At 39.0% G+C, this 17,760-nt stretch overlaps 1 protein-coding gene across 3 annotated transcripts in view; it reads left to right on the top strand.

Annotated features, from left to right (window-relative positions):
• The window catches only part of LOC124622217 (3'-5' RNA helicase YTHDC2-like), a 302,377-nt gene that overhangs the window by 131,312 nt on the left and 153,305 nt on the right, over window positions 1–17,760 (top strand). For all 3 annotated transcript variants that reach the window (XM_047147868.1, XM_047147867.1, XM_047147869.1), the window contains exons 12-13: window positions 5,371–5,498; window positions 13,327–13,461. In XM_047147868.1, coding sequence (XP_047003824.1) covers window positions 5,371–5,498; window positions 13,327–13,461 — 263 coding nt within the window. The remainder of the gene's footprint in view (window positions 1–5,370; window positions 5,499–13,326; window positions 13,462–17,760) is intronic.

Here is a 17,760-nt window from a genome sequence, read left to right as displayed (position 1 = left end):
TCTATTGTAATCTGGAGGAACTCTGGGTAGAATAAGTGTTCCCTTCTTGGACATTTGTAAACCCGAAACCTAATGAGGCTATTTATGCATAGAATTCGAACTTACCCAACTCATCCCTTTAAAAGTGTGACTTCTGTCATGACACTGCCCTTTTTCCCTTTAGGAACGGTACCTATATCTTACATGGGTTGATCCTAGGAGTACCCTTTCTTCGTCCATTTTGGTAGGTACGCCCATTTTAACTTCCTAATCTATGGTACAGGTCGATCCCCTTCTTGGTGCCCCTATCCGCACAGTATAGGTCAGCCTCTCTTGGGTCTGCCTATCTGCCCTTTCCATCCAATAAATGCTGGGTGCGCCCTCCTCCTCCTCCTCCTCCTCCTCCTCCTCCTTCTTCTTCTCCTTCCTGAGTGGGCCTCCTGGTACATTGTCCGAGCATACATCTTTGTGAATACTATTCTTAAATACTCGCTGGTAAAATTACCCTCTACTTTACACCTTAACTCCACTTTCCAATACTCCATCTACTACCCTAGAGTCCTCTTTCACTCATCCCTTCCACCATATAAACAGATATCATGCACACACATAGTAAATGCTATGTCTACCTGTATTTACCAACTCCCATTACATACTATGCCTTTTCTCCAAGGACTAGTACAGCACATGTAAATATATATTTGAGAGCGAGAAAAGATAACGATGCAGAACTGCCACATATCAAAAATGTAATATGTACATCGACTCAGATGTACCTATATCTTTATTTGCCTACCTACCTTGGCAGTTCTGGCATCACTTCAGGTTCCTAATTTGTAATTCTTCTGTTTGTGCTTAAGTATATCTTTGTGTGTATGCTTAAGTGTGTTTGTGTATCCTGATTCTTCGGTCGGCTTATGTGAAATAAGTTGAAGGTTATAATGGACCATGGAAATTGAGAAGGACTTCAGCAATAGAAGTATATGCATACGGAAAGAAGGAAAGATAGGTACTCAATAGAGAAGTAAGAAAGGAAAAAGTAGAGACGGTTGCTAAGATCGAAGAAGTGAAAGAAGATAGTCCCAAAGACAGGAAAACCTTTCCCACCCCTCTTCCCCAGGATCCCTACTTTGCCGATACTTGAGTGAGAAGCCAGAGGAAGTATGGTGTTAAACGTCTCCTACAGAACTGTCATTCTCACCTTCGCCTTTGAAGCCCCTGAAGAAAAATCTTAGCAACACCTACTGAACGGCAAATGGTGAAGAATCAGTTACACTTGTCTGCGAGAGTTGTCTGAAAGGTGGGGTGTGTGATTAGTGTTAGTCATGCTTTTACCTACAGTACCCACCCCTTTCAAAAGTGATACAAACCCTCCCCTTTACATTGCATCTCACAAAAGGTAGAAAATTATACACTACGATAATATAGTTATGTAGTCATTCACTTTACACTAAATTTCATACACACATAAAGTACTCCATTCAGTTTCTGATGTCTAGATATTACTTTGTTTGAATAATACCCTGATATTATACTTTTCACTCAAATAATATTTATTCATTTCATTTCATTTCATTTCTAGAGATCACTGTTCATCTGTTTTTCTCTTAAATTGGTCCTAATCTTGTAGTCATATCCGGTTTCAAAATTACTAACATTATTGGATAGTTTAAGAATTCAAGAATTGATTACAGAATAGTTCAAGAATTGAAGGGAATTCAGTGCAGGAAAACTAATCTCGGAAGGAACACCGAAAACAAATTGGTTACCAGCGGTCGTCAGTCCACCCGTTAACACAGAACGTTGACGTCCCTGGGGAACAGATTTGACTCCGCCCGGATCCCATGGATCTGACATTAACATCACTTGATTGCTTATGGGCCAGTACTTCTCATTAAATTTTATGTGAAAGTCTCCCTACAACAAAACAGCTACCATTTTACTAGGAAGCACGACATTAAGTAAAGTTATTCTATGTTCTAATCTGTTTTCTGTACAAGTTTGAATTCTTTCCATGAGTCATCTCTAACATTTCTATTATCATTAAGTTTGGAAAAAGCAACAGTTGAAACGTTTCTGGAATTTATACTCTTGGTAGTTTCTTGATCTATAATTATCTCTAAAGGTTCCGCCAGACTACTTACATTTATCATGTCAAAGTTGGCTAATTATTCCCTGGCATTCCATTCTACATTATTTACTCGTGAACTGACAGCTCATGTAGTAACATCTCATATACTAACACCTGGAATTTTCGATTGAATAATCAATATTACATCCTTAGGTCAATCTGTGTTCTCTTTCAAAATATTCATTTCCTGTTTTACGGACTTAAATATAACATTACATACATTTTCACAAGATTCTAACTTTTCATTAAGCTTGAGCATTTATTATTACTTTTAGTGTCAAATTCTAGTTTCTTTGTAAAATTCTGAAATTGCTCATTCTGTATGGTTAGATTCAGTAAATAGTTGATTAACGTGAGTATTCAAAGAACTAGTGAGTTCACTCTTTAAATCTAACTTCAGATTTTCTAGCTTATTATTAAGAGTGACAAATTCAGTCTTTAATAAAACTATATTTGCTGCTTGATTGTTCAAGGTTTCACTCTGTGCATTTAAACTAGAATGTACCAAACCTGTATTAAGAGTGTCAAATTTAGTCTGTAATAAAACTATATTTGCTGCTTGACTGTTCAAGGTTTCACTCTGGGCATTTAAACTAGATTGTACCAAACCTATTTCTTTTCTTAGATCTTCATTCTGAGCATTTGAATCTGTTCTTTGATCATCTAACTTAGCACTTTGGTCATCTAATCTAGCATTTAGTTCTTGTCTCAAGGAACCATTTCGAGTATTTAACTCTTGTCTTAAAGTTACCATTTGGGCGTTTTGAACTTTGATTAAATTCACTACTTTAGACCAATCTGGCATTTCCCTAGTTACTGTAATGGCCATGGTTGGTTCTGAAGTTTGTTGCTGTTCTTGATCCATAATTTTATGGATCTTGGAACTGGTTATCATCTAAAGAAAATTCACCACTGAATACAATAACTGCACTAACAGTTTATCATGCCCAGTTCCTTCAACTTTACCAAACAATTATTGTTTTTTGCTCACCCGGCATAGAGTTCAAGCTGCATTGGTGTGCAGGTGTATAATCAGTGCCGGTGGACAGCACTGACGCTGGCAGCGGCGGATGTTGGTTTCAGCGTCATCAATGGTGAGCAGATGTGGAGTCAGCACCAGTGAGCAGCAGTTGGTGCAGTCGGCGTCAGTAGCTGGTTACGGCATTGGCGCGATGTATGTCTGTGAAGACCGCTTACTCCCCACACCTGACCTTCTTAGTCGAAAAGTTGAGGTCTTCTCTCCAGTTCTCTCTGCTAGTACTTTCTCACATCTTTTACAGCGTTGCACTCGCAACTTTCTTCCATTTGTTCATTGGACTCAACACAATTACTGGAAACAGTTCTCGTATGTTGTTAGGCTTGGTTACTATGGCAACACCTAATATCTTCTTTCCGTTTCTGTCTTTAAATTCCCGTTTTCTTCAAATCCTGTCACGTAGGTCGCCACATTCTAACGGTCTTTGGATGACAGGAGAGAGTGTGGTACTGGGATGCAAGACTCACACGTCTCTCACTGTTGACTCATGTATAGTTTGCAGCCGACATTCTCGGGTCAGACGGATCTCCACAATGAAACAACTTCACAAGATTCACACAAATGGTCAACTCTTGCAAGTCAACTCCGTCTTAGATCATTAGAAACTAACAGATACAGTTGTTATGAGTTTTGTTTAATAACCACTGTAAAACCAGTTCTTGCTTCTCACAAGTCCAACATCCGAAAGTCAAATGTAAAAGTGTTTAGTTTAGTACATAATTCATTTGTTTACAACAATACAGTCGTTACACCGTCAAGGAATAAAGCGTGCTTGCTCCTTGTACTGCACATACATCTACTCAGGCACGGGCTGCAAACACTTGCCCACGTCGATCGACCATCACATTGCCGTATTCTCGCAATACACGTCCATCCTGCGTACACAGAAACTGGCGGCGGGGTAGACACATCTCCACTCTCTCACCCTCGTACTTAAAATATCGGGTGTTTGAGACAGTGGAAAGCATAGTGTCTCTAGAATTTACACCGAAATTCTCAAGGCACTACAGCAACTGTGCTGTTTTATGCTCTGAGTGGGTCATTACTGTGCAGTAACACTTTAACATGGCAACAGTGTGATACAATGAAAGGTTATTTTATCATTGTTTAGTTAAATAGTGATTTAACTCATAAGTTTGTTTTGTCATTTTTTTAACTAAACTAAGATAAAACCGTGATTTTGCTCAAACATGTTTACTTTTGTAACATGTGGACAGCTATTCTTTATGTGTGTATGAAGTATGCCGCACTCCTGCTCGTGTTATGAAAATGGGTTAAGATTATATCTCTCTGTCAGATCTTCGAGTAGTGCAAAAGTGCAAAATACATTTTGCTTGTTCCAGATCTATGCTATAAGATTATAACTAAGTTACAGTCAATAGCCGTTATTTAAGGGAAAAACTATTATTTTTTCATGTACAAATACAATCCATGTAAATTTAGTTTGTTTTCTTTGCTATGGTGCTTACTTCAACTTTCGTAGGCTCACTCACTGTTATGTCACTTCTTTGTTGAATTAAAGTAGAACATGGGACAGATAAAAGTGATGTAGTCAGTGTCTTTCCTTAAGACTAGTGAAGATGGTTTTGTAGATGAATGTTTATATCATTGTACCTCATGTTATTGTTTCAGTTCAGTTACTCTTTGCTGTGTTCATCTTTCCCTACAGCATTTTCTTCCTCTTTTTAAGTAGTTGGCTCTCTTATCTGGTTTGGTTTTTCAACAAATGTAATATTCAAACAGTATCCATAGCTTCTCCCTGCATGCATAGTTTTTACTTTCTCCTGAAGTATTTCATTAACTTTTTTATATAGAGTTTATGGTTTGTAAATTACTCTCTCGTTTCTGTTATCTCTTCTACGATCGTGCAGTGTTTCTGCCTGGTTTTAGAGGTCTGAGTGACATGCTGTTTTTGAATTGACACTAATAATTTTCAGTTACATTTTATTTCATCTTTTTTATCATCTCACCTCACCCTTCCATCTGGAAATTTTATCTCTTGTAAATTCACTTGCATTTGTATCAGTTCTACTTTCATATATATTTTTCTATAATTACAGTAATTTAATTTGTGTTTATATTAACTCCAGTCATATTACTTTCTAATATACCTGTGACTTTATGTTCTTATTAGCATCTGGCTATGTAATGTATCTTTTAAAATTGTATGAAGGAATAAAAGTTATTGTTATAGAAGATGCTACATTTTTTTCTTTGTTGTCAGGTGCCATTCTCATTTTTCTTGCTGGATATGATGATATAGTTTGCCTTCGAGAGAAGATAAATTTTGAAGAAAAACATCTCAATGAAGCTGGCAAATATAATCTTTACACTCTTCACTCAAATATGCAGGTTGGTGTTTATTCCAGCACTTTAAAGGCTTCACCTGAACAATGCTTTTGTGAAGCTAATTTTAGCAAATTACCGGAAATAGGTTGAAATTCTGTTGACTGTAGGACTGATTTAAGGAGCCTGAATTGGTGCAAGTTTCTAGCAATTTAAACAGTATTTCCCACCATTATAATTAACATGACAGTGGTAGACTGTTTCAAGCACTGATTCATGTTCTTGATTTTTGTTGACTCGCATAACCTGCCTTTTGCAAATGGCAGTTCTGCCAGCTGATAACACTTCCAAATGAAACTTCAGCTAACACACACAGTGTTATTTAATTAATGTTATCTATAATGTTTCTTATTTATTTTTGTTGGTAAATAGTCTTTTACAAACTTGGGGTCTGTGTAAATTGGAGAAATAGATGGCTGGAGGGTTGTGATATTGATGTCAATGTTTGTTTCTGCAATAACAAATTCAGTTTTAACAGTTTTCAACTAAACTTTGTGACTCTTCCTCATTTCTTCTATTTTTGATAATAGTGTACTCCAGTTTTCCGAATTTTCATAACTTCATGGAAATTTAATGAATTTTTACTTAGAACCGTGGAAGGGGTTTGTTGATTCCAGTTATAATTGATTTTTACATTATTGCTGTTCCCATAGTTACAAAGATACTTGCATTGCCATGCCTTGAATATTTATATAAGCATTGTCAGAAAGGTTTACGCTCTGGATATTGTAATGCAGCTTTTCAGTAATATTTTGTTACTCACCTCATTGTTGTTGTAGTTGTTGTGGTCTTCAGTCCGAAGACTGATTTCATGCAGCTCTCCATATTATTCTTTCTGTGCAAGTCTCTTCATCTCTGAATAACTGCTGCAACGTCTTTCTGAATCTGCTTACTGTATTCATCACTTGGTCTCCCTCTGTGATTTTTACTGCCCACACTTCTCTCCAGTATTATTGAAACAAAATGGAATAGTGTTCCAATTATTGCACTGGGGGAAAGTTATGTTATGTCTTCAAAGTGACCCCCGCCAGCACCCAAACAATGTCGGTGCTGCTGAACTGTTGACTGAACTACAGTTGTCAATGTTGCCGGTGTGATAGCCATACAGGAAGCTTCGATGGTTTCTCATAGCTCGTTCATTGTAGCTTCTGTTGTCCCCATAGGTAGAAGTCAAGAGGTGTAAGGTTTGAGGACCATATGGGTACTCAACAGCTGCTGTTTGATCTATCCATTGTCCAGGTAGATTTTCATCCAAGTAGGCTCTTGAGATCTCTGTGGTAGTGGACAGAACACCATTTGTTGTAGGTGAAATCTTTCATTTCCAAACGCACCCTCGGATGGCAGGTCAAAACAATTTTTGCAGTGTATGAAGATACACCTCACAGAAAAAGGGCCAGTCAAACCACGCAATGACAGACCACACCACACATTAACACATAGTAGATTAACTTGTTTGTCCACATGAGTGTGAGGATTTTCAAGAGCCCACTATATGCAGTTGTGGCAGTACAATTTAGTTTGAACTGTGCCTTGTCAGTCCAGATGACCATCGCTGCAAACGGTTCATCCTCGCGAAGCATGCTTTCAAACCGCTCACAGCACCCAATCCTTCATTCCGGATTGTCCTTGTTGATAGCGTGCAGTGATCTTGGAGTGTACGCTTTCCACTTTGCAGCCTCTAAAATTTGTCATACACTTGATCAGCGTATCTTGCTTTCACGTGCACCCTTCTACACAGATTTTTGAGGTCACCTAAAATGTTGCAACACAGCATTGCTGGAAGCTGGGCTTGTTGATATTTTTAGTCAATCAGGCCTCTCCACATGCGCATCCTGAATATTACCTTGAGTTTAAAATGTATCCCAAATACGATAAATTGTTGTACGTGTTGGTGGCTGAGTTCTGTACATGTTACGTCATTGCCGTTCTACCTCCATCATATTTTCGTATTTACATTACCACTTCAATACAGCCTTGCTTTGCTCAGACAACAGTCTTACTTCATTCACTGCTGCACTGTCACCTGCTGGAAAACACTCACCAAGATTTGTTGAGGAAACGACAGACTATGCTACCACACAAAATTGCAGTGATATGTCATTTTGTTCCAAAGATATTAACTTTCAAAGAGTGTCTACATTTTCCTGGCCTCATCTGTATGCCCTACTAACCGAGCTGTTCTTTTAGTTAATTTGTGCCACAGATTTCTTTTCTGTCCAATTCTGTTGAGTAGCTCCTCATTAGTTACACGATTTACCCATCTATCTTTAGCATTCTTCATAGCACAACATTTCAAATGCTTCTTTTCTCTTCTTGTCCAAAATATTTTATTGTCCATTTCTCACTTTCATACATGGCTATATTCCATACAAATACTTTCAGAAGAAGACTTCTTGACACTTAAATCTGTAATTGATGTTACCAAATTTCTCTTCTTCAGACATGCTCTTCTTGCGAATGCCAGTCTACATTTTACATCCTCTCTACTCCAGCCATTGTCAGTTATTTTACTGACCAAATAGTAAAAGCCATCTAATACTTTAAGTGTCTCATTTCCTAATCTATTCCCTCAGCATCACCTGATTTAATTTGTCTACATTCCATTATCCTCGTTTTGCTTTTGTTGATGTTCATCTTATATTGTTCTTTCAAGGCTCTTTCCATTCCATTCAACTGCTCTGCCAAGTCCATTGCTGTCTCTGAGAGAAATACAGTGTCACCGGCAAACATAAAAGTTTTTATTTCTTCTCCCTGGACTATAATTCCTACTCCAAAATTTTCTTTTGTTTGCTTTACAGCTTGCTCAAGTTCAGACTGAATAATTTCGGGGATAGACTCCAGCCCTGTCTCACTCCCTTCTCAACCACTGCTTCCCTTTTCATGTCCCTCGATACTTATAACTGCCATCTGGTTTCTGTACAAGTTGTAAATAGTCTTTCGATTCCTGTATTTTACTCTTGCTACCCTCAGAATTTCAAAGAGAGTGTTCCAGTAGACATTGTCAAAAGCTCTCTCTAAGCCTACAAATACTACAAAAGTAGGTTTAACTTTTCTTAACGTATCTTTTAAGAAAAGTCGTAGGGTCAGTTTTGCTCCGTGCGTTTTTACACTTCTCCGGAATCCAAACTGATCTCCCTCGAGGTCAGCTTCTACCACTTTTCCATTCTTTTGTAAAGAATTCGTATTAGTATTTTTGCAACCATGAATTATTAAACTGATAATTTAGTAATATTCACACCGCCAGCACCTGATTTCTTTAAAATTGAAATTATTATATCCTTCTTGAAGTCTGAGGTTATTTCATCTGTCTCATACATCTTCCATACTAGTAGGAAGAGTTTAGTTATGATGGCTCTCTCAAGGCTGCCAGTAGTTCTGGTTGAATGTTGCCTACTCCCAGGACTCAGTGCTCTTTCAAATTCTTCTAACGGTGTTATATTCCTCATCTCATCTTCATCTACGTCTTCTTCCATTTCTATAATATTGCTCTCAAGTATATCTCCCTTGTATAGGCACTGTAAACACCTTCCACCTTTCAGCTTTCCCATCTTTGCTTAGGACTGGTTTTCCATATGAGTGATTAACAGTCATACAGGTGCTTATCATTTCTCAAAAGGCCTCTTTAATTTTCCTATAGGCAGCATCTGTCTATCCCGTAGCGATATAGGCTTCTGAATCCTTACATTTGTCCTTTAGTCGTTCCTGCTTACTCATTTTGTAGTGCATGTCAATCTCATATTTTAGACATTTGTATTCCTTTTCACCTGCTTCGTTAACTGCACTCTTATATTTCCTCCTTTCATCGGTTAAATTCAGTGTGTATTGTGTCATCCAACAATTTCTGCTGGGCTGTGTCTTTTACCTGTTTGATTCTCTGCTGCTTTCTCTATGTTCTCTCCCAAAGCTACCCATTCATCTTCTACTGTATTTCTTTCCCCTGTTTTCATCAGTCATTGCCCAATGCTCCCCCTGAAATTCTCAACAACGTCTGGTTCTTTCAACATACCCAATTTCTATCTCTTTAATTTCCCAGATTTTTGTAATGTCTTCAGTTTTAATCAACAGTACATAACCAATAAATTTGGGTCGAGTCCACATCTGCCTCTGGAAACGTCTTACAATTTAAAATCTGGTTCTGAAATCTCTGTCTTATCCTAAAGTAATTATCAGGAAACCTTCTGGAGTCTCTAGATATCTTCCATGCATACTGTCTTCTTTTATGATTCTTAAGCCAAGTGTTAGTGACGATTAAATCATGCCTTATGTAAAATTCTGTCAGCTGGCTTCCTCTTTCATTCCTTTCCCCCAATCCATATTTACATACTGTTTTTCCTTCTCTTCCAGTTTCTGCTATTGAATTCAGTTCTCCCATCATATTCAGTTTTGGCTCCCTTTACTAACTGAATAATTTCTTATATCTCATCATACATTTCTTCAATCTCTTTATCATCTGTGGAACTAGTTGGCATGTAAACTTGTATTGCTGTGGTGAGCGTAGGCTTCGTGCCTATCTACGCTGCAATAGTGCATTCACTATGCTGTTCATAGTAGCTTACCCGCATTCCTATTTTGTTATTCATTATTAAACCTACTCTTGCATTACCTATTTGATTTTGTGTTTAAAACCCTGTATTCATCTGACCGTAAGTCCTGTTCCTCTTGCCACCGAATTTCACTAATTTCTACTATATGTTACTTTAACCTATCTATTTCTCTTTTTAAATTTTCTTGCCTCCCTGCTTAATTAAGGGACATTGCAATGCTCCTATCTGTAGAACACTAATTTTGTTTCTCATGATGAGGACATCCTCCTTATTAGTCCCCTCTATGAGATCCAAATGGGGCACTATTTTATATCCAGAATAGTTTATCCAAGAGGATGCCATAATCATTTCACTATACAATAGAGCTGCATGCTCTCGGGAAAAGTTACAGCTATAGATTCCCCCCCCCCCCCCCCCCCCCCACCCTGCTTCAGCCATTTGCAGTACCAGCACAGCAAGGCATTTTGGTGATGTTACAAGGTCAGATCAGCCATCATCCAGACTGTTGCTCTTGCAACTACTGAAAAGGCTGCTGCCCCTCCTCAGGAATCACGCATTTGTCTGGCTTCTCAACAGATACCCCTCCATTGTGGTTGCACCTTTGGTATGGTTATCTGTATTGACAAGGCACACAATGGCAGGGTCCATGGCCTCATCAATTAGAAACAGATTTTCTTTTCTTTTTTAATTATATTTTCTTCTTTCCTACTTGTAACAGTTGTTTTCATTTATGTTGTGTCAGCGTGATCTTGCTAAAGAAAATAATTTGCATACTCTGGAGAAATCAGATATTGAATCAAAAAGTAACTTATCATATATGCGTGATGATTTTCTGCCAGAGATAACTCCAACTCCCAATGAAGACAGCAAGACAGAGGAGAAGCTTCTTTCAGTAGGTGTCTCCCATCTCAGTTCTTTCCACAACAGCTTCAAATGTCAATTTGTGCAACAGTGAAAATGACAACTAGAGAGGGAATGGAATGGGAAGTAACTAATACTGTCATCTGAAAGTAGTGCTAATTTGAACACCCTGGAGGACAGAAGAGGACCCAATGCATAAGCTCACCACTGAGCAGATGACTACCTCGTCATTGGCTTTGACTTCCTTTTGATGAGTTGTTGTTGCTTATGATAAAAAGACACACAGTGTCAAATGTTCAGAATGAAATTTAAAAATGCCACTTTGACAGTACCGTTGGTGGAATTGATGGCAGTGATGTGCACCACAGAGGCTTTTTGTGCTAAAGGTGAATCCTGGATGACCTCTGGTCACATTTCTGGGGTCCTAGTTTTATCAGGGATGATACAACAAGAGACAAATTTCATGAACTTATCAGATTCCTTTGCATCAGTGAGAAGTCATCCTGAGCCGTAAATCTGTCCTGACAAGCTCGCTCGTGTTTCTGAAATATGGAACAAGTTCGTGCAAAGCTGCCTCTGCTGTTACTGCCATGGTGAAATGAATAACCCATGAGCAGTTACCTCCAAAGTGCGAGTTCCAAACAAACCTGACAAATACTGACTAAAGTTCTAAAAACATACATGGATGGATAAAAAATCAACTCACCAAGCAGTAGTGGGAGAAAATACATAAAAGATGTGGAAACACCTGAGCTTTCAGATCCAATGGCTCCTCCTTCTGACACAAGTGTAGAAGAGAAAGGAAGAAGGATGGAGGAGGAGGACAGGTGATGTTTAGGAAAGGGGAAGAGTTACAGAAAAGTAGGTCCGAATCCCCGAACAGGGAAAACGTACTGGACTGGATGAAAAGGAAAGACTCATTGTTGGTACCTGCTATAGAGAATCTTGTCTGTTGCAAGTATCAACAATCAGCCCTTTCTTCTCATCCCATCCAGTAAGTCCCTTCTAACCCGGGGTTCTGAGCAACTTTCCTTTGTCACTTTCCATTTCCTAAACCTCACCAGTCATTCTCCTTCGTTCCTCTTCCTTAACTCTTCTGTCAGAAGAAGGAGCCACTGGCTCCAAAATCTCACGCATTTCCACATGTTTTATGTTTCTCTTGCCACTGCTTGGTGAGTAGATTTTTTATTTATCCATATATATTTTCAAACACTGATCAGTTGTCTGGCTTGAAGTTTTAACCAACTGTTGGAAGTGTATGACGTTGTTCACCTCATGCACTGTTACTGAACCAAGGAAGGAACATGACGACAGACAGCATTTTTACATCCCTTCCACTTGCCAAGAAACTTCCAGAGAGGAAAATGCCATTAGTAGTAACAAGAGTCACAGTTAATGGGAACAAGATTCACAGAGAAATGCCCAACTGTGTGAACAAGAACAATTCTGACTTATGTTCCACCATCATCTTGAACCGACTGGAGTGCACGGGACAGTATACCAAGAGAAAAAGAATAAGAATTTCACTATCTTCATCACACTACATTGTGAAGTAACAGTGAGTGAAGAAGCAAAGAAGAAACCAGTAACTGTTACTTTCTATACCACCATAACGTACGTGTCGATGTTGATAATTCATAAACATTCAAGTAAGGTTGCTTGCAGGAGATGGCCAGTGCACATCTTTTACTGTATCCTAGACATACCAACAATAAATGTGTGAATCATCTACAATCAAATAACCAAAAATAACCTGAAGAAGAAGGCGTTCATTCTTCAGTTGGTAAATGAACTCAGGAATGGCAAACCCCGAGTAGCTGGTCAGGAGCCAGAAAGCCAGTCAAACAAAGAAGCAACTGTAGGACTAGATAAATTAAAAAAGTGAAAGAATGTTCAAATTGGAAAGTGCAATGAAAACAAGACAAACCATGTGAAAAATGCATAAGTGCCATCTGTGGAAAATGTGTACAAGAAGCACTGAAGTGTACTCAGAATCTGAAATCAGTGTTTAGACACGAAGAAGTGAAATAAATGAAGGAATGTCAAGAACATCAGAAGTAGGCCACATTTCTGGGTATAAACCCAAAACAATAACCAAAAAGTGTAATATAAAGGGATGGAAAAATGTAGCTCATACTTTTAACCGTGTTGTAGATTTTTAATATGAATCTGATTAAGGGCCAGATGACCCCTTCATACATTTATCTCTGTACTGGTGTTCAGTGTCTGTAGTGTCCAAAGTAAGCTAGGTATCCAGAAGTGGTATCCTGTTTTTCATTTCTTGATTCAAGTAAATAATCATGTCAGTTAATTCAAATGTGACTGAAGTTGGCCAGCCATCTTAATTCCTTCCCTCCCCCCATTTACCTGTAGGCAATATGACTAGTAATTGCACAGCCTAAAGATTAAATGTTATTGTCAATTTGCAGACAAGTGACCAGAAGCGTGTATTCAGGCCATCTCCACCCGGTGTTCGGAAGATCATTCTATCTACTAATATTGCTGAGACCAGTATTACGATAGATGATGTGGTATTTGTTATTGATTCAGGAAAAGTTAAAGAGGTAAGTGTTTAATATTATCTTCTCATCTTAATTTCTTTAAGAAGAAAATTATTTGTTTTACCACATATAACAATGAATATATAAGTCAATGAACTAACCCAGTTGGGAGATTATTTCAAACATCAAAAGTTCAAATTCATTATGGAAGGGAACTGCAAGAGACATTTCATTGATTATTATCTCCTCATATATCTTGAGTGTCATCATACACTGTCATATTTTCTAGTGACTGTTATCAACATGTTGAAATCCAGCACACTTTGAAACTGGAAACTGTACTTTTATCAGACTAGGCCAAGGCTATTTAGACTAGTTCAGAATTCACACAACATTCATTGACATTCTGAACAATTATCTCACATCAATTTCTATGATGATGATGAGACATTAAACTCTAATTGTCCACAGAAGAACCCCAAAAGTGCCCCACTTATGACAGGATACTTTCCGGACTGGATCAGACTCTGAATGTGGCTCTCCAGCAGGGATACGACTTCCTCAAATCCTGCCCTGAAATGAAATCCATCCTTCATGAAATCCTCCCCACTCCACCAAGAGTGTCTTTCCGCCGTCCACCTAACCTTAGTAACCTCTTAGTTCATCCCTATGAAATCCCCAAACCATCTTCCCTACCCTCTGGCTCCTACCCTTGTAACCGCCCTCGGTGTAAAACCTGTCCCATGCACCCTCCCACCACCACCTACTCCAGTCCTGTAACCCGGAAGGTGTTCACAATCAAAGGTAGAGCCACGTGTGAAAGCACCCACATGATTTACCAACTGACATGCCAACACTGTGAAGCCTTCTATGTGGGAATGACCAGCAACAAACTGTCCATTCGCATGAACGGACACAGGCAGACAGTGTTTGTTGGTAATGAAGATCACCCTGTGGCCAAACATGCCTTGGTGCACGACCAGCACATCTTGGCACAGTGTTACACGGTCCGGGTTATCTGGATACTTCCCACTGACACCAACCTGTCAGAACTCCGGAGATGGGAACTTGCCCTTCAGTATGTCCTCTGTTCTCATTACCCGCCAGACCTCAGTCTCCGCTAATTTCAATTTGCCGCCACTCATACCTCACCTGTCTTTCAACAACATCTTTGCCTCTGTACTTCCGCCTCGACTGACATCTCTGCCCAAACTCTTTGCCTTTACAAATGTCTGCTTGTGTCTGTGTATGTGCGGATGGATATGTGTGTGTGTGCGAGTGTATACCCCTTCTTTCCCCCTAAGGTACGTCTTTCCGCTCCCGGGATTGGAATGACTCCTTACCCTCTCCCTTAAAACCCACATCCTTTCGTCTTTCCCTCTCCTTCCCTCTTTCCTGATGAGGAAACAGTTTGTTGCGAAAGCTTGAATTTCATGTGTATGTTTGTGTTTGTTTATGTGTCTATCGATCTGCCAGCACTTTTGTTCGGTAAGTCACCTCATCTTTGTTTTTATATATAATATATATATATTTAAAAACAAAGATGATGTGACTTACCATACGAAAGCGCTGGCAGGTCGATAGAAACACAGACAGACACATACATACACACAAAATTCAAGCTTTCGCAACAAACTGTTGCCTCATCAGGAAAGAGGGAAGGAGAGGGAAAGACGAAAGGATGTGGGTTTTAAGGGAGAGGGTAAGGAGTCATTCCAATCCCGGGAGCGGAACAGTTTGTTGTGAAAGCTTGAATTTTGTGTGTCTGTTTGTGTTTCTATCGACCTGCCAGCGCTTTCGTATGGTAAGTCACATCATCTTTGTTTTTAAATGTATTTTTCCCGCGTGGAATGTTTCCCTCTATTATATATATATTCTAAAGTGCCTGGAAATTCTACGCTGGTGTATAAATCCACAACAACTGAAAGGATTGATAAGTTTTACAGTTCCGAGGAAAATTATACTGTTACTTAACACGGAAAAAGTGTATTTTCATCCGGGAGAAAGTGTATTTTTAACCGGGAAAAATCCGGGGATATTTTTTTCTCATCAACGTATACATCCTGATTATGTCATTTGTGCTTGACCTGTTCATCTAATTATTTAAGAGTTGTTTGGTGACAAGTCTTATGAGTCACTTCTCATCCCATCATATCCCAAATGAGTTTGATTGGAGACAAGAGTGGAGGTCTTACTGGCCAGGGAAGTTGCTGCATTTCGTGAAGAAAAACCGAAAAACACCAAAGGTGAACAATAGTTGTAGGTTATTGCACCCCTGACCAGAATGCCTGTGGTAGGGCCAGTGTGTCTTGGGCGAATGCACTCTACAAGACAGCTCTCACCAAATCTATGCCATACATGAAAATGACCATCACTTGGGTGCAGGCAGAATCCGCTTTCATTGCTGAAGACAATCACGTACAATTCCATCTTAATGTGTGCTGTGCCAGCTGTGCAATCTGCCATTGCTGCCTTTACAATATGACGATCTTGACAGGCGTCTGTGCTGCATGATGTCCAAAACTTCAGCTACAGGTGTGAGAGAATGTTCACGTGACCACTGATACCAGCATCTGTGACATCTGATGCAGCACAACCAACTTGTGTGACAATTCTTTGTGAAAGGCCACAATTTTACCCCATTCAAATGCGCTCAGTTGGCTGTAGGAAGCATGAGTGTGTCTGCATTGCATTGTTACCCACTTCCTTCACACATTTGCACCACACTGAGCCTTCTGGATGTGAGCATTCCCTATTAAAGAGTAGGCACAGCTAGCGCTCAGGTAGCTATGGCACTATGCCAACTGTTGGCAGACAATGTTGAAATCATTATCAGTACATCTACTATCACCCAGGTGGCATATGCCATCATCGGATCAAAATTGGCATGATCTTTCCAGGTGCACTAATTTTTTTCTGGCAGTGTAGAAGGAAGATAGAAGACAGTGGCCTCTGCACCATCATGAATTAACCACCTGATTATTGTTCATGATCATGGTTGTATCAACCTGTGATAAGAATATAGTAAAACAGTATAAAAAAACAATGTACACATGGTGCATACTTTTTTGTTCTCTTTCTCTTAACAACTAATGCAGCACTAAAAATAGTCATATGAAAGGAAAATATAAGAAACATAAAGGTAAAAAAATAGCAAATGGAAGATAGATGCCTATCAACTATGATGAGTCTGCCATTATTGGTTGCAACCAAGGAATGTGTAATCAAACAGGATGTGGGGCCTGAAATCAAAAAGCAGAAAGATATGTGAATATAGACCAACTTACAACAGGTAATATGAAGCAAGTACTTGCTGAGTGACTATCTGAAATATGTAACAAATGGGCCAAATGGAATATAAACCCAGTAGTATTTAAAAATACTGAAATTTTGCTTTGTGGCATGACCTGAAGGAAGAGGTAACATAAGGAAAGTAATGGAGTACAGAAGCCTGAGCTGAGCATCATTACACACAGAGGAAGGCCTAGTTCCACAAGAATGCAAAATAAATACAAGGCTACAAAAGAGCACTTTCTGCATTAAGGAGAAGTGTTGTATTTCCATGTCTGAGAAATAGATGTTATTGACAATCCATAGCTGTAAGAAATAATTCAAAGTTTATTCACTGACTGTGAATTCTTTTACATCAGCTATACTAGCTATAGATCGGCTACCCAGTAGTGACATTTGAAAATTTGTATTGGATTGAAACTAAAATCTGAATTTCCTCCTTAATGCATGCAATCGCCTTAACTACTTATCTGTGTATGCTCCCCAGACTGACCCAAACTTCCACATGTCACACTGCCTACATCCTTATACCATAGCCATCTGAATTAATCATCTAATGCTCCCAACATTACTTGAATTCCCAAAACAGGGAGAACAAGGGGACAGGGGAATTCAAACAATGTTGCAAGCATTAGCTGATGAATTCAATGGTGTGTGATATAAGGATGTAGGTAATGTGAAATGTGGAAGTTTGGGTTGGCCCAAGCAGCAGACACGGATAGCTCAAGTTGAGTTGACTGCTCATCATAGGCAGGAAATCTAGGTTTGAATCCCAGTCCGTCAGTATTTGATAGTAGATCTGTACGTAATGCAGTTGATGTCAAGGAATTCGCATTCAGCGAATTAATTTCTGGTTATTGTTGAGTACTACTTATTAGTGACGAATGAAAATTTGTGCTGAACCAGGACTCAAACCCAGATTTCCTACTTGTGAGCAGTTGCCTTAACAACTTTGGCTACTTGTGCATACTCCCTGGACTGATCCAAACCTCCACAGGACACATTGTCTACATCCGTATGCTACAGTCAAAGAATTCACAGTCAGTGAATCAATTTCAAATTATTTCATGT

The sequence above is a fragment of the Schistocerca americana genome, chromosome 7 (genome assembly GCF_021461395.2).
Source record: "Schistocerca americana isolate TAMUIC-IGC-003095 chromosome 7, iqSchAmer2.1, whole genome shotgun sequence".
Classification (NCBI taxonomy): domain Eukaryota; kingdom Metazoa; phylum Arthropoda; class Insecta; order Orthoptera; family Acrididae; genus Schistocerca; species Schistocerca americana.
Note: the sequence above shows the minus strand (reverse complement) of the source record. Positions and strands in the feature narration are given on the sequence as shown.